This window comes from Poromitra crassiceps (assembly GCF_964638095.1).
Source record: "Poromitra crassiceps genome assembly, chromosome: 12".
Lineage (NCBI taxonomy): Eukaryota > Metazoa > Chordata > Actinopteri > Beryciformes > Melamphaidae > Poromitra > Poromitra crassiceps.
In genome coordinates this window covers 41,876,483-41,900,184 of record NC_139632.1, presented here as the reverse complement: position 1 = coordinate 41,900,184, position 23,702 = coordinate 41,876,483, and the positions used below count along the sequence as shown (strand labels likewise).

The following is a 23,702-nucleotide window of genomic DNA, read 5'->3' as shown; positions in this document are numbered from 1 at the left end:
AGCCTAGTGAAGCCAGTAAGTTCGCCAGGGCGGTTAAATGATACTGCTGCCTGCGTGAAACAACCGTTTAGAAGCAGTCTTTGCACAGCCTGCACTGAATTTACAGCAGGGTGTGTTTGATCTCACTATCATGGTGCACCGCTTGCACGCGGCGAGCAAACAACACATGCGGCTGTCAGTGATCAACGCAAATCCAGCGCACCTGGGAAGCAAAACATGTCATGAAATACTCAAAATCCCAAGGTTCCTGTCGGCATTAGGAAGCTTCTCCTGTCCTCAATACGGCACAGGCTGTGCAAAGACTGCTTCTAAACGGTTGTTTCACGCAGCAGTATCGTTTAACCTCCCCAGCGAACTTACTGGCTTCACTAGGCTGGCGATCATATCTTCGGATCTGCAATCGGAGGTGGGATACGGGTAGGAGAGCTTTTTGAACAGCCTTGCCCACCTATTGAGGATTCTAACGCTGTGTGGCGCCGACTGCTGTACAGTAAGTACAGTAAGTGGCGTCACGTTATGGGGCTATGTTTCCAGATACTGTACAGTGGATGGTTTCCAGCTCAAAAGCTGTTCAAATATTTTACTATTTTACTGTCTGTGACCCATTAACACTTTGAGTGCCACGGCCCTTGGGCAAAAGGTGCTGTACTGTGCCACATAGGCCGCAATGCATTTTAATATAGCCATATCATTTTTTGTGTTCCTCTTATATGGACAACCAATAGCCTCAATGAAACTTTGAACCCTTCTGTTTCATTTTTAAAAAAAACTGTGTTTATAAACCGTTCCATTTTGGAAATACACCCCTCTGAAAAAGAGTGTTTTCGACCGAAAAGAGCATGCTGAAATTAGTTTCTGAGATAATCACATCTTTATGTTAGAAAGGCGACAGAATGAATTCTGCTTTGAGTTGAACAAACATCGAGCCTGCTGCTGCCTGCGTGTGTGTGTACTGTCGATGGTTGTATGCTGTTAGTGCCCTGCGTGCCCCACCCCCCTCCTCCTCCTCCTCCGTGGTGGGAGGAGTCGAGTGTCTCTGCTCTGCTGCGGTGGTTTGCTCTGTTTGATCTGCACTGAAAAGTCCGCTGCCTGCACCCCCCGCTTTTTTACAGCGTGTCCTCGGCTCCCAGCTGAGAGTGGTGTAACTTTTCATAAAGACGCTGGTGTCGCCATGTCGGCAACTGGATCATGTGGATGGACTGTCGCAGCGGACACGGATGGGGCTCAATTGTGGCAGCGGATGGCTGCTGTTCACAGGCACAGCTAACGACGTTATGCTTCAAGCATATCAATGGCGATTTCCGTTTCCTCATGACTTCTTCTATCTTTTCTCCTGGCCTTTGTCTAATCGGGAGAGCACTGTCGCCACCTAAGGGTTCTGTAAAATAGGTTAGACACATTCAATAGCTCCCATATTGTAAGAGGCGATGTAAGAGGCTTAGATCGACATTCCCCCGTCAAAATATGAATTTGGAGTTATTGACGCCATTTGGCGTCGCTGGCAGCCTACGGTAAATTTCTCTTGACGCCATATGGCGTCGCTGGCACTCAATGTGTTAAACAATTACCATACAACAAATGAGGGCTGTCCCAAATGATTATTTTCTTTCCGATTAATCTAAAGACTTTCTTTTTCCGATTAGTCGATTAAACTATATTTTTTTAAATATAAAGCCTTTATTTTTTTCTATTGATTTGAGTGATACACTTTACTAAACAATATCATTATATCAGAAGTGTTCTTTGCTTTGTGTTCACAATAGGACGAATCAGCATGACGTCACTTGACACCCAGAAATGCTGAACCCCGCGGCAGTTAATAGTATGAGTTGTGCCAAACAAACGTTAATATCTCAAAAACTATACGTCACTTATTACTTACTAATACCGCTTATATTTTGACATTCTGAGTGAGAGCAGAATTAGCACAAGAGTTTGATGTATAATATATGCATGTCGTGTTAACGTTGTGTGAACTGTCTCAGTTTTTAAAATGTAAACAGAGTCAAGCCGGCTAGAGCATAGTACTCACGCTCCGTAGGGTTCCATTGCCGTTGCCACCCAGTGATGCGGTTTGTTTACCAAAATGCTGCTCGGCTGATCCCTCGTATAGTGATAGTTATTTGGTTAGGTCAGAGCTATGGAATATTAAAGCATCCATCTTTGTTCACTACATCTGCCCCGCCCCTCTTTTCTATTTACCCGAGGTGTGCATAAAATACAGGTTAAAGGGAGGCTTTGCCCATTTTCAACCCACTTTGTATCATTGCAATGTCAGTAATTATGCAGATGGAAATCCTTTACCTTGTCTTCAAGCTTTCCTGCACCAAGAGCTCCGCAGTTCACTTCAATGTCCAGAACGATGCAACGCACATCATACAGGAAGTGAACAGATGTTGCTCGAGGGCAGCTTCGAAGGCGGCTGTTATTGTTTATTTGTATTTTCTCTCTGTATGCGCACATCCACGAGAAGCATTGAGAACCTTAACGAGCGTTATTGCCTCATACAAGCTGGCCGGGGTGGTTTCTGCAGAAGCATTGAGAACCTTAACGAGCGTTATTGCCTCATACAAGCTGGCCGGGGTGGTTTCTGCAGAAGCATTGAGAACCTTAACGAGCGTTATTGCCTCATACAAGCTGGCCGGGGTGGTTTCTGCAGAAGCATTGAGAACCTTAACGAGCGTTATTGCCTCATACAAGCTGGCCGGGGTGGTTTCTGCAGAAGCATTGAGAACCTTAACGAGCGTTATTGCCTCATACAAGCTGGCCGGGGTGGTTTCTGCAGAAGCATTGAGAACCTTAACGAGCGTTATTGCCTCATACAAGCTGGCCGGGGTGGTTTCTGCAGAAGCATTGAGAACCTTAACGAGCGTTATTGCCTCATACAAGCTGGCCGGGGTGGTTTCTGCAGAAGCATTGAGAACCTTAACGAGCGTTATTGCCTCATACAAGCTGGCCGGGGTGGTTTCTGCAGAAACATTGAGAACCTTAACGAGCGTTATTGACTCATAAGCTGGCCGGGGTGGTTTCTGCAGGCAGTCAAACGTGGATAACTCGATGCAAAAAGCACTGTCCATCTGCTTTATATTACATAGATTATGATACAAAGCGGGTTGAAAATCAGCAAAGCCTTCATTTAAGATTTTTTTTTGTAGAAGTTTGTGCTTTTTATGTTTCTTTTTTTCTTTTATGTTGAAAATTTAAATCAAGATTTTTTTTTTCTTTTTTTCATATCGGTTATTGGGCCAGAAGCAGATATCGATCAGTTATCGTATCGGCTGGAAAAATCCATATCGTGCATCCCTACTATGTTTACAAGGAGTCAAAAGCAATCCTTGTATTTCGCAGTCCCTGTGGTGTCCAGCAGGTCTATATAGTGACTCTATTAGCTACAGCAGCAAACACGTGGATTCAGGTTAAATCAGTGATATTAGTGTTCATCCTCCGAGTCTCTCAGGCAGGGAGACTACTGGCCACTGGGGAACTGACACTTGTGAGACCGTAGGAACGAGGAGGCAGTTCGTCTTTTGATCCAACTGGACCTGTTTATTCCTTTCCACAATAACGTTAGAGTAGCGTCTCTGGTGCTAACTCAGCTATAAATCAATGCAGGCCATTCAGCCATTCAAGTGTCAACTGTAATCTGGCGAGGCCCATCTAACATCAATCCTAACATCAAGGGGCCTGAGAAGAAGAGTCACGGCTCTGGAGCCCACGGTTCAGTTAGCAGCGTTTGGCGGAACCTCCGGGAGGAGTGACATGAAGAAGGTTATGACAAAGGACCAGGTGGAAGACAGGAAGCTCCTGTGGGGAGGAGCTCCTTCCGCTCCACTTTCCCCATCGTCATCCAGGCCTTCATCCGTCGCCCGTTCCATTTCTTGTAAGTCGTGGTTCTCTAGCTCTCCCTCCACCATGTCGTCCTGATTGGGACCATCTCCACCAAGCTGGAGCTCGTTCTGGTTAAAGGGAAACCGGCCTGCTTGGTGCAGGTAAAGCACCAGCATGGCCCCCATCACAATGACCAAGTGGCCGAAGGAGGAGTAGTACAAGACGATACGGAGCAAGATGGCGGCCCGCAATATCATGTACACCCAGTCGAGCCAATCGGGGTCTTGCTCCTCCTCGTTCAGGACCAGGACCTCCCCTCTCGGGGCATTTATCTGGACCTCCGGGTTGCCATGGCGATCCGCTTCAGGATGCTGGCTCAGAGGATGCAACGAGGGCTGTTCCGGCCTGGGATGCTGAGAGGAGGCAGCCAACATCTGATATTGCATGTAGTACTGCCTGGCATATAGCTGCTGCCACCACATTAGTGTCATGGGGTTGTAATATGTGGGCATGCTTGTGGTTGGAGCCGGCTGTGGCCATGGGGAGTACTTCAGGTGCCATGTTGAGCTCTGCATAAAGGCTGTGTGCATCGCGTAGTAAGGTAAGGGGCCCGCTTGCTGTCGGAGTCCACCACTGCTCTCTCCAGTCAAATGGGATTGGCTGTCCTGACCAGGGAGGGAGGGGCTAGAAGAATTTCCAAGTGTGGTTGGACTTGGAGCAGCCGAGTTCTCCTGGGACTTGTTAGCATGGCTGCTGTGGGGCTTCGGGGACCCAGGAGGAGTACGTGAGGCGCACACCAGGTGAAGCATTTGGTACTTGTCTTGCGTTCTGAGCACATCTTTCAAGGTGAAGTGATCCAACAGCAGCTTTCCAGAATACACCAGCCTCTGGTCTTTGGAGCTTGGCTTACTGGGGTACACGTCTGACAGGTGGGCTTTGAGTTTCTCCACTGTCCAGTTCTGGTAACAATTGATGGTCTGGTCATCGTACTTCTGGTTGGGTGACTTGATGACCAGGGTAACAGGACTGTCCGCAACAACTTGTTCCATGGCTCAAAATTTGCCTTTAGTCGAAAAACAAACTCGTCTGACATAGATCTGTTTGCACTCTGAACAAAGCATTAATTTTATATAAAAGGTCACTAGTGATGTAATAGTAGCCCGATGATGTCATAATGATGTCATAAAATGTGTGTGTGGGGGTGTATATATATATACACACACACACCAAGTCCCTGTGATGATTTCATCAGTGATGTCATAACATCAGTGATGTCATAAGAGGTGAGGTCGTAAAAGCAGTTGTGACATCATCCGTGATGTCATCAGTGAGGGATAAATATCTGTGTTGATGTCACAATGGCTCTGTACGTAAGAAGGATTTATGACATCACTGATGATGTCACATTGGCTCTGTGACATCTGTGATGTATGACATGACTGATGATGTCACAATGTCTATGAAATCAGTGTCTAAGCAAGTCAAGTTTATTTATATAGCCCTAATTCACAAGCATGTCTCAGAGGGCTTCACAGAAAGTATGTCTAGCTAATTCTAGCTAACACACAATAACAAGAATATACAGAATAAAGATAACATTTGAACAATTGATAATATAGAAAATATAGGAATGAGGGGAGAGCAGAGGAGAGCGCAGGAGAAGGGAGAATAGCAGGGGGAATGTGAGAGAATTGTGATGTCATTGGTGATGATGTCATCAGTGATGTAACTCGAGCAATTGTGATGTAATCGGTGATGATGTCATTGGCCCCTAGTGGCCATGCCATCATCACCAATGACAAATGCATGGTGTCATCGGTGTGACATCATCAGTGTACATACAGACATACATATGGACAGACAGACAGACAGACCCTCTTATAGCCTCAAACCTTAGTGGCCATGCCCTAATATATTTCTATGCGATATTGCGATACTACTCCCGAATAAAATTTCAAAAATCTTCCAGATGTTCATTTACTCTACTTCCTCTGTACAGTGTAACGATTGTATAGTTGTGCACACTAGCCATTCTATTCCATAATACTCTTTAGCTGCTGCATTTTTTGGTGGACCAACCTTGGTCCATTTTTTGGTTGACCAACCAACCGAGTGACTTACAGAGATATCCTGGCATAGATAGCTGTGCAGCAGTTCTATGTCACTGTTGGTTGGTTGGTTGGTTGGTCCACCAAAAAATTTGCCGGTCCTCAAAATCGTCGGTCCACCAAAAGGTGTCCGTCCTCAAAATCAAAAATCAAACAGACACACACACACACACACACACACGCACACACACACACACACACACACACACACACACACACACACACACACACACACGTGCACGCCCTTAAAGGGACAGCTCACCCTAAAATCCAAAATAATTTTTTTTCCTCTCACTTGTAGTTTATCTATCTATATCGTTTTGTGTTAGTTGCCTGAGTTTTGGAGATATTGACCGCAGAGATGTCTGCCTTCTCTTGAATACAATGGAACTGAATGGCACTCTGTAGTGCTCGAAACACCAAAGAAATACACGTGGAAAAACCTGACCATACTGTAATATGGATTTCCTTTCCTCTCCCTCCGTATCGAATCTGTGGATCTCAAATGCCACTGCTGCTGTGCATTTCAAATCTGCCGATCTCAAATGCCTGCGCCACTTTGAAACAATAACAGCAGCAATGCTAGCCGTTAGCTCGTTGCTACACGCTGAAAACGATGGATGTGGATTGTGCAATGACGCCAGCCTGCGTGGTACTTTCGGTGAATGGCTGAAAAGGTATTAAACAGAGCCTTTTTCCTGCTAGTCCACAGTAGATGTTACCAGCCAGACTCTCTCCCTGCAAGCGAGACTACGCTGTTGTTTGGTCGGTCGGTCAGTCCACAAAAGAATGTTGGTCCTCACTTGAAGCGACAATAATCAATGTCTGTCACAAATAAATCAACAATTATGCACACACAGAGAGCCATGTACTTTTGTACTTGCATAGATTTTGATTGTAACGATGTTGCCATTTGTCTGTCCAACAGTTGTGGTGTGTGTGGATCAGAGGAGGCCAAGTACAGATGCCCTGCCTGTCTCAATCGTTCTTGCAGGTGAGATTTATGTTATATATGTTATTATAAAACGGCTCTCTCAAATCAAGCAATCTGATTGGTTCACAGCCATTGTATAATTCCAGTAACCGAGTTCAATAACCCATGGCCATGGGTTATTGGTTGCCATGGCAACTCTCTTACTAAAAGGCAGCACTGCGCTCGAGCTCCGTGTTGGGCTTTCCAGAAAGCTCTCAGCTTCTCAGCAAGCGCCAGGATTGGCCAATGTCAACTTCAGTCTCCAGAACGATCCAATCAAATCACCCGCACGTCTATCTTCTTGCTAGAGGTCCCGCCTTACAGTAGTGTCAAAACAAAAAGCTACTCGCTTGCAGCCAGACGCATGATGGCGCAACTCTCTTAGGCTTTGGTTACCTCAAAAACAAAATGGCGGAGACAGCTTTGAGATCCTTGTGAATCGATCTTCGCTTATAACTTTACTAATACTTAGCAGAAAATGATGTTTTGTACAAGAATAGACGCGGGCTAATGTCTTAACCCCTCTCTCGCGCGCCCTCACTCTTAACCCCGCATTTCTAAATAAGACGTAACGTTACTTGGTGTCGGCATACGGCTCTGGTGTCGGGCTTTGCAAAAATCTCTCAGCAAGCGCCAGGATTGGCCAATGTCGACTTCAGTCTCCAGAACGATCCAATCAAATCACCCGCACGTCTATCTTCTTGCTAGAGGTCCCGCCTTACAGTAGTGTTTCAACTGACTCTCAGAATACCATGCCAGTCGGACTTATAGTATTATTATTATTATATTATTATACTTGGAAACCGTTTTATAAAAGCAATATAGCACTCGAGCAGCGTGTGTTGTGGAATATATCCCGCTGATAAGCTGTTATCCCACTGCGGCCTCGTGGGATAACAGCTTATCAGCGGGATATATTCACCACAACACACTTGCTCTCGTGATATATTGCTTAATTATAAGTCATATTCTTTCTCCCGGCATATAGGTGACACAAGACCCCACAGCACCCCCATTCACTTTCTACCACGTGCGCAGCAGCGCGTGGTCAAGAAAGAGAAGGCTTTTTGTCATTCAATCAGGAACGGAAATCAGTGATGATGTCATAAGTGATGTCATCAGTGATGATGTCATGCCAAATATTTTTTATTTTGGTGGTCTCATCCTTGTCAGGTATTATGACCCTTGACTGTAATGGCCCGAACACATCATACGCCAATCTCACGCTGAAGCATCGCTGAAGGAAAGAACGTTTCTTCTTTCTCTTATCATTTTCACAACAACACAACCGACTTCTGCTCCTCCTCCTCCTGCTCTCTGCTTCTCTGAACTGGGCATAGGGTGCGCTTGTTTAACGCCGCCGGCGAATACTGAGGTTATGAAGGGGTACTCAATACCCCTGCCCATCCCTAGTATTTACCAGCAAACCGTCTCCAAGTTTTAACATCAAGGTGGAATCAATTTATCTTCTCCCTTTTATAGTGTGGTATTACGGATGATTTAAAGATATGAAGAGGGCCTCACTTCCCCCATGGTCAGAAATGATGGGAAACCTCAGTTGCAGCCAAAAAGACAACAGTAAAGCTCATTCTTAAGTTATGTAACATAATAGGCCGAGGGGAGGGGGAAAGGGTTACTGCACAGCACAGACATGTGGACTATCAGGTTTTTGTCTTTTTGGGGCGTATTTGTGCTTTATTGGATTTATTATGTTATTTAGAGTTACAGGAAAGCAAGCAGCGAACGTTTGCAGGTACATGGTACATGCCAAAGTTTGTAGATCTATTGAACCCCCTCCCCTGGACTTTGTTACTGCCTGCTTTGCAACAGGCTTCAGTAGGTTTTGGATTGAGTAGAAGTGAAAATGGGGCTCACAGATATATTGAAGGGCAAATCCACCCCAACAGATGTCATTGTCCCATGATCTTGCATAGTTCAGTCTTTGTGAGTGTAGTAGCTTCTACCAAACGGACAGAAAATAGCCAAGATACCCTTGATCAATTCAGGGGTGCCCAAACTACGGCCCACGGGCCAACTACGGCCCGTTGGCCTTTTTTAATTGGTCCGCCTTGGATTTTGCGGACCCCTTAAAAATGGGGCTCTAAAGGGACTAAAGTATAATCCATTTTCCCATTTTAAACCAAAAAGGAGAAAACATGCCCATTTTTTGTTTTTCTGTCAAATGGGCCCGATTTATGGTATGGTAGAAACATAGATCTTCTATTGCTATCTAGATGGGTCACCGCAGGCTCCGCCAATTCTAACAACTGGTCGCAGCATACTACATAAGTAAGTGAGTCTGTGCCACTTCACACTTCTTCACTTCTGATCGCAAAGTCGTTACTGATTGGGGAAGACTGAATCCACAACTGGCCAATCACTGGCCAAGTGAACGGTTCCCTCCCATAACCAGCCCGCTGGGGGGAAGTGTCCCAGACCCAGAGAGAGCTCTGCAGCATGTGGTAACGTAGTGTATCCTAGCGTAGGAACTCTCATGGGTCTGGCGTTGAGAGACTAGTGCTGACCTAGCAAGCTAACTTGAAATAGAGATTGTGAGTTCCCAAACTCCACACAAGCCACACATATAAACACAAAGCTGCCCCTTGTTAGCTCAATACAGTTGAAACTAAGATATTCCATTAAAAAATTTAATTTTCTAGCCACAGATTTAGCTACTACATTAACGGACTTCAGCTTCAGCTTTAGCTAATCGCTCCCTGCGAACATGAGTTCCTGTTGCCAAATCTCACGAGAATCTGTTGCTGAGATAGAGACGGGAAGTAAAACTTTCTCCTGATCCGTCTGTCCGAAAAATGCCATTTTAGTGTCCGAATATTCAGAAGATATGTGGCTTCGGAGAAGGCGCTGAATATTTACTTTAAGGAATATTGGGGCGAAAGAATCTTTCATAATCTGAGATCACGTAGACTTTTCCCATTGACTCCAACAGACTCAGACCTGCCGAAAACCTCCTAAGTGGGCGTGTCCGTGGAAAGCCATGGGCAAAACGCGCGTGCCAAAATGACAGGAACCGAGTTGAAGTTGGGCCGTCTTGCATGAAATCCCATCGTCTTTGGTAGAAATGAGCGATGAGGAGGAGAAGGAGGGGAAGGAGAAGGAGGCACGGTAGGAAGGAGCACTGCCAGTTCAGCGGGCGTGGCAAGGGACGCTAGAAAGGAGCACAGCACGAACATGTTTTTTTTGAGGTTTTGTTAAGCCCTCCCAACTCCAGGCATCTTATTTCTAAGTTTGTGTGTTTGTTCGCCGATTGCATTAAGGCCCCCACTGAGAGGATCAAAGAGGCGTGGCAGGAGGAACTTGGTGTGGATCTGTCTGAAATCATATGGGACAGGAGTCTGTCTGTGGTCCAACTCTGCTCAGTTAATAGTAGACATCAACTTATCCAATTTAAAGTTGCTCACCGTCTTCATTACTCCAAACATAGGTTACACAAGATATATCCTTCGGTCTCACCACTATGTGATAGGTGTCGGGTGTCGGAGGGCACACTGTCCCATGCTTTTTGGTTTTGCCCTTCAATATCAGGATTCTGGGCCAAAATATTTGACTGGTACTCTAAGGCCTACAAAATAGCCCTCCAACTGGAGGCGGAACTCGCCATCTTCGGCTGCTCGGAGTCCTCTTTGCTCCTCCCAACGGCCGTCCAGCAATCTCTGACACAGGGAATGACAGTTGCCAAGAAACGAATTTTGAAGGAATGGAAGTCCTCCTCTCCACCTTCTTTTCAGCTGTGGCTGACAGACATGATCTCAGTTATACGTATGGAGAGACTTAGGTTCCAGAGGTCAAATTCTTTAAGGAAATTTCTCATTATTTGGGACCCGTTCCTGACCTATTTTGATCAGGCTAAAAGTGGTATTTGAGTTTCTTTTGGATCCTTTGCACAGTATATATATATAGATATATATATATTTTTTTAATCGTTTTGTAAGCACATTTTGACATTTTGTAGCATTGTAATGTTGAATGTATGTATATATGTTTTTTCTTTTCTTTTTTCCTGTTCTTGTTTTGTTTTCTTTATGTTCTGAAAAAGTAAAATAAAATATATAAAAAAAAAGAAAAGAAAGGAGCACAGCACGCTCTGTTTCTAGTCTTAAAAAAACACGAATGCTGTTTTAGGATGATTTTTCACCCTTCATCATTTTGCTCCATCTGATATCGCTAATGAAATCACTGAAACAATGTTTTCCCATTTGACGATATGTAAACCACTAATCACTAAGGTCTTATGCAACGAGACATGAAGAACATTTGTCTTCTACCTTTGCACGCAATAACTTGACTTGTGAGTTATAGTCATGTTTTCACTGACTGAACTTTCCTTTGATTGCTGGCCAGCAACAACATGGCACCAGCAATGTCAACAAGCCATCGCCTATTCCGTGAATTCTGTGGCTCTTGAAGCATTTACGACGCAACCTTCAAGTTCTAAATGCCATAATGAAGGTCACACCTGAGTTTTTCATGAAGGTTTATCGGCGGGGGCGAGGCGATGTCCGTCCACGGTCCACCTCTCTCATGGCTCCCTATTGTTTTGGGCATCATTCAGCATTCCTCTTGCATAGTTGTCTGGGATATGGTCTTTGCGAGACCCGGGCCAAATACCTTTCTCTCAGCAAGTGTCTGAAATGGCTCTTTCTATGCTTGGATCACATCCCAAGTGTTTCTTTTTTTTAATGAGAGCTTTCAGAAAGCAAATTACAGGGATTTTCAGAATAATCATATTAGGCTCAGTAATATTTTCATTTATTAAGACATCTGGAAGAAATGTGCAGGTGGGTGCAACTTGCTTGGCCTTTCTGTCTACTGAACATCCCTCAATTAACTTTGGGCAGGTATACTCTTAGGCCCAGCCTGTACTGAAGAACATTTGTCCTTCATCACCAATGAGATGAAATTCAAGTGAAGGCAATAGACGGATTACTCCTGCGAGTGCATTAAAGCTGGCCATTGGCTTTTACTGAATGTCTAGGCCCGTCCGATATATAGGTCCACTGATATTATTGGCCGATATTGGCTGATAACCGATATTTTTTTATTTTGTATTTTTTAAGTTATAGACAGCATGTTGTGTATATTTGATCTTTTTTCTTAACTCAAGTTATATTTTATATTCTATTTGTGTTTTTCTATTTCTAGTTATTTATAATTATTAAATTCCCAGTGAATTTTACTGTTTCATTGCATTGATGTAATTTTGGACAATAAACTTTATTGATAAGCTGTAAAATATCCTCCCTACATGACATATCTCAAGTCATGTCAAGTCAATATCTTTGTCAAGTGTTTGATATTTGAGGGATCATTGCAAGTTTTTTTTTAATATAATGGGTATATAATATCAGAATATCGGCCGATATATCTATATCGGAATTCTTTTACTCCCTAATATCGATATTGGCATCAGCCTAAAAAAATCCAGTATCGGTCGGGCTCTAGTCTAGGCCTAACTGGTCAAGCCAGGGATGTCATTTTCATTGCATTATTTTCTTAAGGTATCACCAATAGGTAGAGGATGGAGGAGGATGGAGGTAGAGGATGGAGGAGGATGGAGGTAGAGGATGGAGGAGGATGGAGGTAGAGGATGGAGGAGGATGGCGTTTCCTGTGTTGGCACAGGAACACACAAATATAAAATGTGTCCATTTTGAATGATTAATTTGAATTTGGCTTATATTTGATTCTGGGTGGGAGAAAAGCGAAAGAAAGGTACAAACTAGAAAAGTTCTCAGATCTCCGCCAGGCTCTGCTACGCATATCTACACAAAATTCAGGGACTCGTGTTTGCTCAACGGACTGCGATAATTGATTTTTGATCACAAAATGTGGGTCATAATATGTGTGCAGCTATATTCACAGTTTAAACTACTCACCCAGCTCTGTGCCGATTAGCACACCTCTGTCCGCCGTGACGGAAGCCTCACCGTCGCTCCCTAACCCAACACACTCTGCTAGCTTACTGTTAGCCACTTAGCCAATTAGCCTGCAGCTAAAACACGACCGGTGCCTAAAAATTGTCAAGACTGCTCTCCAACACAACCATTAGTAAAACTGTATGTCCTTAAGTTGCAAGCTACAGGCGGAGATAATGACTTGCACACTTCCACCCTTACTCATTTTGTACAAAGCACAGACTGGCCATCAGTCAGGCCCAGGCGACGGGCAGATGCAGTCACTTAGACATATCAAGACAGATTTACAACACTTTGCCAGATTTGGCGTTGGCTCACCAATGATTTAGATCCCCGGAGAGCAAAAACACAGTGATTTGCTTCCAGACGTTATGTAAGGCTCTACGCAACAGCTTATCCTGAAAGAGATGCTTTGAGAACTCACTGCTTGAACTGGGGGGGAAATGCCTATTTTCCAACTAGAGTCGACTCTTAAAATGAAGTACATTGTGTTCTTAGACGGATGATGAAACCAAGGGTAACAGAAACCTGATTTTTGTCATCTTGTTATGTAATGTGTCGGGCCAGATTTTGGCCAAAATATGTACCCACATAAATATTGTAATCAAATACGTAGCCCTCAGCTTTTCTCTCTGGAGCGTTGTCATTGCACTCTGATCTTGAAAATCTTTCTCTGATGTCAGCCTCTTTGGTGCTTCGGTGCTTTAAATAGTTAAAGAAATCTAGTAGTGTTTGTCCACCTGCCGTGTAAAGCAGTTGGTTAAATTGTTCTTTACAGGGTGTGCCCAGTGGTTTGGCAGGCAAATACCTATGCCATTTACTCAAGTTTGTCGGTTTGAGTCCAGCCCATAACATTTTTTTGCATTTTGTCCTCCTCCTTTCACCGGTTTTCCCGTACTGTCTGGAGGAGCTACTAAATTGCAGGAAAACAGAAGCATTAGTGAAAGATGTCCCTCTCTGTTCCCTACAGTTTGCTGTGTGTGAAGAAGCACAAGGAAGCTTCAGGATGCAGCGGGGTTAGAAACAAGACTGCCTTTGTGGCCGCCTCGCACTTTGATGAAATAAGCCTTCTCAGTGGTGAGCATCTCCTTTCCTTAATAACAACTGCATAACATGACTTCACAACGGGGTTTAAAGATATCACGTGTAAGGTTTTCTCTGAATTTGAAAATGAGTTTGTATATATATGTATATACGGTACTGTATATACACTAGGGGTGTCACAATATATCGTCCCACGAAATTTCGCGATAGTAAAACGTCACGATATGTATCGTTGAGATGAAATCTCATATCGTGAAGAATTATTATTATTATTTTTTTTTATTTCTTTTCAAAAATAGACAAAGAAACGTCTTTGTTTGTTGAAGTTCAATGTGTGGAAAGTAGTTCAGTTGAACAAGTCTCTGAAGAGACACATGAGAAGTTATACAGGAGAGAAACCATTCAATTGAGTTTCTGGCAAAACTGTTTACTTGACAGGAAAAACTGAAGATGCATAAAAAATAGACTAAGAAAAGTCTTGTTGTTTGAGTTTGAAGAAAAACTGAAGATGCATAATGAGAATTTATACTGCTGAGAAACCTTTTAGTTCAAAGTAAATCTAAGTGACGGTGTAACTCATTCTATTTCAAGATAAGCCTTATCTCCAATCTCATGTTTTTTCTAGTTGTTATTGTAATAACAATTTCCCACAACAGCATGTTTTGTATTTGTGCATTTCAAATAAAATACTACTTTTCCAGTCATATATTGTCATTATTCAAGTTTAAAAAAATATTGTTAAAATCGTATCGTATCGTATCGTTATCGTGAACCCAGTATCGTATCGTGAACTGAGTGTATCGTGACACCCCTAATATACACTGTTATGTCTGTTTACTTTGTTCTGCTGCTGTAGATTATAGGTTTCTGGAGGATACAGGGCGGTTTGCTGATGGTGCCACTAGAGACACTCTCATTCGGACTCCACATACCACTTCAAAAGTAAGTCCATTTCACAGCTGTATTCATCAAATACTGTAGGTCATCGTCGATAGATGAATGAGATTGTCTTACGTGCTTAAACCTGGCTATCCTGGAGTATCTAGTCTATCTTCGGAGACTAGTTTATGTGAACATGTGCCTGGGTCAGCTACGCGACATCTGAATACCCTGCGCCATTTTGTGTCCTCAATTCACAACTCGCTCAAACTTCGCTTAACTCACTTGGTACACAATGCTCTTTGGGCTTGGCACGTGATGAGCTTTGGTCTTTGGACTTTTTCCAGAGTCTTCCAAATGCAATCATCTATGAACCTTGTGTAGGCCTGCCTGCCTACCTGTCAAGATCCTTTTACTGTCTCTCTGTATCTGCCTGCCTACCTGTCAAGATCCTTTTACTGTCTCTCTGTATCTGCCAAACTTAAGTCATCGAAGGATGGCTTTACCAGTAATCAACCCACTTTGGATATAATCTGGGTAATGTAAGCACATGGGCAGTGTTTTGCCTTCTCTCTCTGTTTTCCTCAGGGAGAAAATGCTCCTGTTGCTGCCTGCAGAAACTCCGCCCCCCCCCACCAGCTCCAAGTCATTAAGGCTCGTTAAGGCTCTCAATGCAATTCTCTGGATTTGCACATAGGTAAAAAATTTTAAATAAACAATAACAGCAGATTCTGCCTCTCCAGCAGAACTTCTGACGCGTTATAGCGTAAAACGCGTCAGAGCGGAGTGCTTTGGCAGAGGAGGAAATGGAAGATCTCCATGCGGAAAACACAGAGAAAGGTGAACACTGCACATGTGTTTATATTACCGAGATGATTAATGATACAAAGTGGGTGGATTACCGTTAAAGCCATCCTTTAAGTGGCTACGCTACTGCCAGAAAGATCAGGACAGTAAGGAGAACATCAGGTAATATTTGTTTTAATTGTTAATTAAACTTACACAGCCAGATGTATTGATGTAGAACAGATGTTTGGTGTTTAGACGTAATTGTTCTTGAAGAAGATGCTCGAAACCCGTCTGACTTTTTCTACTGAAATGTCAGTTGGGTTGTGTGGTCCCAGCAAATCTTGTTCAAGACCACCCTTCTATTAGATTCTGTTTCAGTGGACAGTTAACGTTTTCTAAACTATTCTTCTCTGCCTGAAACTTTTTGATACTGTTGCATTGTACTGTTTGATTGTTTGAATATTGGCACATCCCTCTGCTGTTTTGGCTCATTCTGCCTTGGGTCAATGTGCGCTATACTATTCTGTTCTTTCTTTCCTTTTCTGTTTTCCAGGGTAAGACGCTGGCAGCCGGAGCCAGGAAGATGAACATCACACTGCGGTTCCTACCCATCACATTCACAAAGAGCCGAGAAAACTCCACCTTCTATCTTAAGAGGTAAGAACACAATGCTACACAATGTACACAAGGTCTTCAACTGTTTTTATTTCATCTGTGACATAAACTATGTCAATTTCATCAGCGTTGCAGACTTTGGGCAATTTAATATGCCTTAATCTACCTTAATATGCTGAGTCAACCTCAAGACTGTCCTTAATATGCTGAGTCAAACTCAAGGACAACCCTCCATGGATTACTGGGGAAGTTGAATCCCTGCTCAGTCCGCAGCAAAATGACATTGTGATTAGTGATGTTTAACTTTGCCACAGGATGGCACTCTTGTTAAGTCCTAACTGCCGCTCATATGTAGTGCTATACATGTATGTACTACTGTACTTCCCCTCAGGTTATCTGCAGGCAGTCTAGGCTTGGGGGATATCCAAAATGTTCCTCCCAAATATCGCGATACACGATATAATTGTGCGTTTTTGTTTGTGTTTGTTTGACATTATTGTATTTTATGTTTCAGGTGCATACTTGACACATTATGATTAGTAATATGAATCAATGAAGGACTGGAGATATGCTGTTCACTTCCTTTCTTTGCAGCAACACATTGAACACTCTTAACAGCACCAATAATGTACAGTCAGCAGTGACATGAGGGTCGGCAGCAGGGCGCAGACTGTGCAAAATCATCCCACATTTTTTGAAATGTACAAGAATAAAAATAAAATAATACGGCGATGTTTGCCAAATATCGCGATATTCGATATTATCAAAAATAACCGCAGGGATGTAGTGGAGGGTCGGTTCAGTTTACCCACCTTTTCTATTGTACCAACATCAACCTTCATTAGGTAGATTCATAGTATACATCATAGTAAGTTTTATCAAGTTGATGTAGGTTACTAGAAGATTGGGTATTTTATGGAAAAGCACAAATGGTTTTTCTGAATAAAAAACAACAACAACAATTTCTGTTTATATTGGTGACTTATGATGACAAGGTCATAGTTTACCCACCTTTTACCACTATGTCCCTGGATACGCCCACTTGACCTCTGGATACGCCCACTTGACCTCCTCAAATGGACTTGATGTTGTGTTGCCGGAGCAACTGGTTACCCCCTATATGCAACGAGGCCTCCGTTTGGAGTCATTTTCTAATGCTTTCCCTGCTTTCCCTCACTTTTTCCCTGTTTCCTGTTTCTCTCTTTCCTTTTCCATTTTGCTGGCTTGCTGATGCAGTGCCGCTGATGACCTTGTCAGCTTTGTTCCTTCCACCACTCATTCCCATTTATCCTAAACGATGCTCCCCCCTCAATGGAACAATACTGTACACATTGATCAGTTTACTAGAGGAAGGGGGAAATTGTAATTGAGCGGTAAGACAACAATGTTGTCCGGGGAGGCGGGACAACATTGGGTGGCAAACAGAACTGTCACTCAAAGAAGCCTTTTTCATCCCCCCCCCCCCCCCCCCCACCCTCTTTTCTGTCAACTGTCTTTGTCTGTCTCTGGTGTTTTGCAGGCAGTGAGTTAAACGTGCACGTCACTCTATCATGTCTGTCTCTGGTGTTTTGCAGGCAGTGAGTTAAACGTGCACGTCACTCTGTCATGTCTGTCTCTGGTGTTTTGCAGGCAGTGAGTTAAACGTGCACGTCACTCTATCATGTCTGTCTCTGGTGTTTTGCAGGCAGTGAGTTAAACGTGCACGTCACTCTGTCATGTCTGTCTCTGGTGTTTTGCAGGCAGTGAGTTAAACGTGCACGTCACTCTGTCATGTCTGTCTCTGGTGTTTTGCAGGCAGTGAGTTAAACGTGCACGTCACTCTGTCATGTCTGTCTCTGGTGTTTTGCAGGCAGTGAGTTAAACGTGCACGTCACTCTGTCATGTCTGTCTCTGGTGTTTTGCAGGCAGTGAGTTAAACGTGCACGTCACTCTGTCATGTCTGTCTCTGGTGTTTTGCAGGCAGTGAGTTAAACGTGCACGTCACTCTGTCATGTCTGTCTCTGGTGTTTTGCAGGCAGCGAGTGAAACGTGCACGTCACTCTGTCATGTCTGTCTCTGGTATTTTGCAAGCAGTGAGTTAAACGTGCACGTCACTCTGTCATGTCTGTCTCTGGTGTTTTGCAGACAGTGAGTTAAACGTGCACGTCACTCTGTCATTTCTGTCTCTGGTGTTTTGCAGACAGTGAGTTAAACGTGCACGTCACTCTGTCATGTCTGTCTCTGGTGTTTTGCAGACAGTGAGTTAAACGTGCACGTCACTCTGTCATGTCTGTCTCTGGTATTTTGCAGGCAGCGAGTGAAACGTGCACGTCACTCTGTCATGTCTGTCTCTGGTATTTTGCAAGCAGTGAGTTAAACGTGCACGTCACTCTGTCATGTCTGTCTCTGGTGTTTTGCAGACAGTGAGTTAAACGTGCACGTCACTCTGTCATTTCTGTCTCTGGTGTTTTGCAGACAGTGAGTTAAACGTGCACGTCACTCTGTCATGTCTGTCTCTGGTGTTTTGCAGACAGTGAGTTAAACGTGCACGTCACTCTGTCATTTCTGTCTCTGGTGTTTTGCAGACAGTGAGTTAAACGTGCACGTCACTCTGTCATGTCTGTCTCTGGTGTTTTGCAGGCAGTGAGTTAAACGTGCACGTCACTCTGTCATGTCTGTCTCTGGTGTTTTGCAGGCAGCGAGTTAAACGTGCACGTCACTCTGTCATGTCTGTCTCTGGTATTTTGCAGGCAGTGAGTTAAACGTGCACGTCACTCTGTCATGTCTGTCTCTGGTGTTTTGCAGGCAGTGAGTTAAACGTGCACGTCACTCTGTCATGTCTGTCTCTGGTGTTTTGCAGGCAGTGAGTTAAACGTGCACGTCACTCTGTCATGTCTGTCTCTGGTGTTTTGCAGGCAGTGAGTTAAACGTGCACGTCACTCTGTCATGTCTGTCTCTGGTGTTTTGCAGGCAGTGAGTTAAACGTGCACGTCACTCTGTCATGTCTGTCTCTGGTGTTTTGCAGGCAGCGAGTGAAACGTGCACGTCACTCTGTCATGTCTGTCTCTGGTGTTTTGCAAGCAGTGAGTTAAACGTGCACGTCACTCTGTCATGTCTGTCTGGTGTTTTGCAGGCAGCGAGTGAAACGTGCACGTCACTCTGTCATGTCTGTCTCTGGTGTTTTGCAGGCAGTGAGTTAAACGTGCACATCACTCTGTCATGTCTGTCTCTGGTGTTTTGCAAGCAGTGAGTTAAACGTGCACGTCACTCTGTCATGTCTGTCTGGTGTTTTGCAGGCAGTGAGTTAAACGTGCACGTCACTCTGTCATGTCTGTCTGGTGTTTTGCAGGCAGTGAGTTAAACGTGCACATCACTCTGTCATGTCTGTCTCTGGTGTTTTGCAGGCAGTGAGTTAAACGTGCACGTTACTCTGTCATGTCTGTCTCTGGTGTTTTGCAAGCAGTGAGTTAAACGTGCACGTCACTCTGTCATGTCTGTCTCTGGTGTTTTGCAGGCAGTGAGTTAAACGTGCACGTCACTCTGTCATGTCTGTCTCTGGTGTTTTGCAGGCAGTGAGTTAAACGTGCACGTCACTCTGTCATGTCTGTCTCTGGTGTTTTGCAGGCAGTGAGTTAAACGTGCACGTCACTCTGTCATGTCTGTCTCTGGTGTTTTGCAGGCAGTGAGTTAAACGTGCACGTCACATCTCAGGATGAGGCAACATTATGTAAGGTTGTAGCAGCAGACTTTGTCCAGCTCCACCCCTTCATTCCCCTCGCTCCCACCTCCACCCCCACCCCACCCCACTGTCAGATGGTGAGTGTTACACAGTTTTTGTGGGACCATACCAGCACTTCAGTTAGTCCTTTCCATAAAGGTTCAACACCTGAGAATGTGCTAATGGGGGTCCATTTTCCCACGATTGCACCAGCTTCCACGCGCCAGTGACCCGAGACGAGAAGAGTTTGTTGTTTTGCGTTTGCTATTGCAGGATCCTTGGAGGAATCTTCAGCCAGCCAGCCTTGTGTCTTTGTTTAGTCTGGTTACTCTCAGTGAGTCTCACTGCGCTTTTTCAACTGACCACAACAGTGTCTCGTTCACAGAACAGCAAGTGGACACAGGGGATGGGGATGAAAGCTGTACAATAACTTGCAGAGGATAGAGGGAGAATGTGCTTCATAATGTAGACGTGTACCAAGTACATGGTATAAAAAGCAGATGTGTTGTCTGAGCAGTGTGACTGCAGCTGGTTAGCGACAGATTCATGCTACGCGCTCACCACTGCCAAGGACGGATCATTACTGGCAGACGGCTAACTGGCTATTGTGTGTGTGTGTGTGTGTGTGTGTGTGTGTGTGTGTGTGTGTGTGTGTGTGTGTGTACGTACATATGTGAGTGTTTGTATCTACGCGCACGAGCATGCGTTTGTGAGCGTGTATCTGTGTGCTTAAATATTTATATGCAAATGGCCGTGCATCGACTTTCTTCCCACCTCTCGCCCAGTGACTGATTTGAAAAGCGAGGCAGGGACATGACAGGCCTGTGCAGCGGCAGCCTGTCATCACACTCTTGGAGGGTAGATATGTAATAGCTGATATTTGGCAGAACATTGGGAGTCGTCGTGCGGAGGTGGAATCATGTTTTCTACAGCCTCAGCTTGGCATGACGGGGCATTTTCCCCATAGAGGGCTTGGGTGGGGCGCGCAACACATTGCACAAGTAGCTATTAGAGCTAATGAATGTACATATTGTAATAACTTGAAAGAATTCATAATACGAGCTAGTTTGGAAAACAAACGTGTGGCCTGACTTGACTTGAGTTATTTTGCCCCCGGAAACGGCCACACCCCAGAGTTTCAACATTCAGATATGATATTCCTCTACCCAAGGAAACGTTACTTGCTAGATAATCTAGCAGACCTTTGCTATGTATCTAGCGGCCCTTTGCTGCTGTCTAAGAGCCAGAAATGAGAGAGCAGACTTTCTTCCACCCCCATAATCTTCTGATGTCACCAATATGCAGCTCGAAAAATTAGAGTGACTTCTAAAAAGACTACATTTTGGTGTGAATGCACAAACATGTTCTATAGAGACACTGCATGAAATAGGCCACGCCCATCACGGGGGAAAAGCTCCGTTCATTTCCACACACCAGCGTCATTTTCCTTGAATTAAACATAGCTAAAAGCTGTTGTGTGGTGGGGCTGCGCAGACAACAAATGTAAAAAATCAGCAGTTAATTTTTTTTTGTACCCCCGAGCAAAACAAGGAAGCCATTGGGAATTGGCGAGAAGAAAAATGTGGATCTAGCTGTCAAGGAAGTAAGTTGGAGTGATCATCTTCCGTATATACGATCTTTTTGTGCAACACGCAACCATGCACGCGACATAGGAGAACGCCAGGATTGGAGGGGGGCTTTTTGTTTTCCCCCATCTTGGGCGTGGCTTCTGAATGATGACGCGTTACGCAGTGTCTCTATTAGCATAAAATGTCAGTTTCCCATGTATTGGGAATCAGCCTCAAATCACTGGAGTAAGAATAATGGATAGTGAACTGTAAACTTGAGTGCTCGCCTATTTGGTGCTATAATAAGTGAGCAGGTTTGGTCAATTCAATATGTTGCCTACCAATAGAATAGTTTGGTGGAAGCAGGTTTGATCATTCATTAAGGACAGTACAGCTGTGAAAATGTGCCTCGTTTCTTGTATTGAATATAATAACTGTGGATAGAAACTCGCAACTTCGATTGCTAACCCAGGCAACTGCTTTTCTAGCACCCCCCATTGGGCCAATAAGTGCAATTTGTAAAATACGCTGGAATAAAGTAGTGAGATGCATCGTTTCCCCGAGCTTCGTAGAAACCCAATCAGTGGTGTCTGAGATGTTGCGTCGGATAAAAGAGCAAACATATGGAAGGAAACTGATCCAGAGTTCCTCCTGGTTTCATAGTGGGTGGACAACTTTCCCTTTGTACACACGTGCACTAGTTATCAGCAGATTCAATCAGCAGTGTTCTGAACTCCAGCAGACGACCTTCAGCTGATGAACCACTGCTGAGGCAGAGCAGAGGCTGTGGCTTCTCTGCCATCTGAGGCAGGCCCCATATATCATGTCAAAATCGGCCGCCTAACCGGAGGAAACAAGCTGCTCTCCTGCCTCATCGTTTGATTTGAAATTCAAAACTATTAATCCACCAAGCAGCACTGTGATAGTGCTGCACGTACTAGTGAAAATATAACATTGTATCATATTTAATCACCTAGTTTCCGTGTATTGTAGAGAAAACAATAACATTGATCTTGCACTAGTAAGACTGGACAAAATAATGTATATTTGATCGGAGGAAAACGCAACAGAACAGTGTGTGTATAGATCACGCACACACTTAGATCCTACACACATCGGCATCTTTCTTGCCGTTTTCTTCAAGAGAATCAAGCGGCGCTGATGTACACCAGATCCATGACTACCATTTCGGAATGAGTCCAGCAACTGAGACCCGAGCCAGAACCTAAAGAAGGAGTCTTAAGATACAGTACATCTGCCTGTAATCTTCCTCTCCTCTCTCCGTTCCTCTCCATCAAGCCCTCTGCCTCCCCACCCTCTGAGGCTGTGGAAGAAACTGTGGTGGTGGTGGTGGTGGATGTTGGATTAGTTTGCTGTATCTCAGCACAGAGGCCCCCAAAGTCCTGTCGTCTCCATCCACCCACACCCTCTCGCCACCCAAAACCTGGCATCAGCCAGCCCCTCAGGCGCCCGATGCACAGGACACATGTTTTCATGCAGGCCTGGTGTTGTTGCACCATTTCTGTTGGATTTGTCCAATCTTTAATCCAGCCAGATGGCCTCTCTGCCGCCTCTGCCAGGCGTTCTCTCTGGTGTTGATGGTAGCAGCAACTCCAATTACTTATTCAACCGACACGGCGTGTTCTCGCTAATGAATTCATCTGTCGTCAATCAAGCTCTGAGGCTGCCGCTGTCTCTGTGTCCGTCCCCCTCACGGGGGACGCAGTGTGTCTCTGTGTCCGTCTCCCTCACGGGGGACGCAGTGTGTCTCTGTGTCCGTCTCCCTCACGGGGACGCAGTGCTGTCTCTGTGTCCGTCTCCCTCACGGGGACGCAGTGCTGTCTCTGTGTCCGTCTCCCTCACGGGGACGCAGTGTGTCTCTGTGTCCGTCTCCCTCACGGGGACGCAGTGTGTCTCTGTGTCCGTCTCCCTCACGGGGACGCAGTGTGCTGCTCAACAATCTGTCTGCTTTTGTCTCTCTTTGCTTTGATTCAGTGACGATGCTGAGGTCCTCAAATGGCAGATAAGCACAGTTGTGATTATGCATTTCAAAACATGTCTCAAATGTCATCCTGTGCGTGCAGTGCACCCTTAGAGATTTGATGTCAGATCTGTACCGGGTAGAAGGATAGAAAACAGTTGCGTACGCACTACGCACAAAATGGGGCGTAAGCTATGCAGTCTGTCACGCAAACGGTGACATGTATGAAAAGTGAACTTGACGTGAGAATGTGCGGGCCGACCGCAAACTCTTGTCTGGCTCTGT

The 23,702-nt window shown here is 44.7% G+C and overlaps 1 protein-coding gene and 1 pseudogene across 3 annotated transcripts in view; one reads left to right on the top strand and one right to left on the bottom strand.

Moving 5' to 3' along the window:
- znhit6 (zinc finger HIT-type containing 6) overlaps window positions 1-23,702 on the top strand; it is a 53,897-nt gene that overhangs the window by 805 nt on the left and 29,390 nt on the right. Inside the window, exons 2-5 of one of the 2 annotated variants that reach the window (XM_083648412.1) lie at window positions 6,865-6,930; window positions 13,815-13,921; window positions 14,745-14,830; window positions 16,110-16,213. In XM_083648412.1, the coding sequence (XP_083504538.1) occupies window positions 6,865-6,930; window positions 13,815-13,921; window positions 14,745-14,830; window positions 16,110-16,213 (363 nt within the window). The remainder of the gene's footprint in view (window positions 1-6,864; window positions 6,931-13,814; window positions 13,922-14,744; window positions 14,831-16,109; window positions 16,214-23,702) is intronic. The other variant, XM_083648413.1, reaches the window with a different exon arrangement.
- On the bottom strand, window positions 3,720-4,877 carry LOC310786951 (homocysteine-responsive endoplasmic reticulum-resident ubiquitin-like domain member 2 protein pseudogene; annotated as a pseudogene). The gene has a single exon. The product of its transcript is annotated as a homocysteine-responsive endoplasmic reticulum-resident ubiquitin-like domain member 2 protein pseudogene (transcript).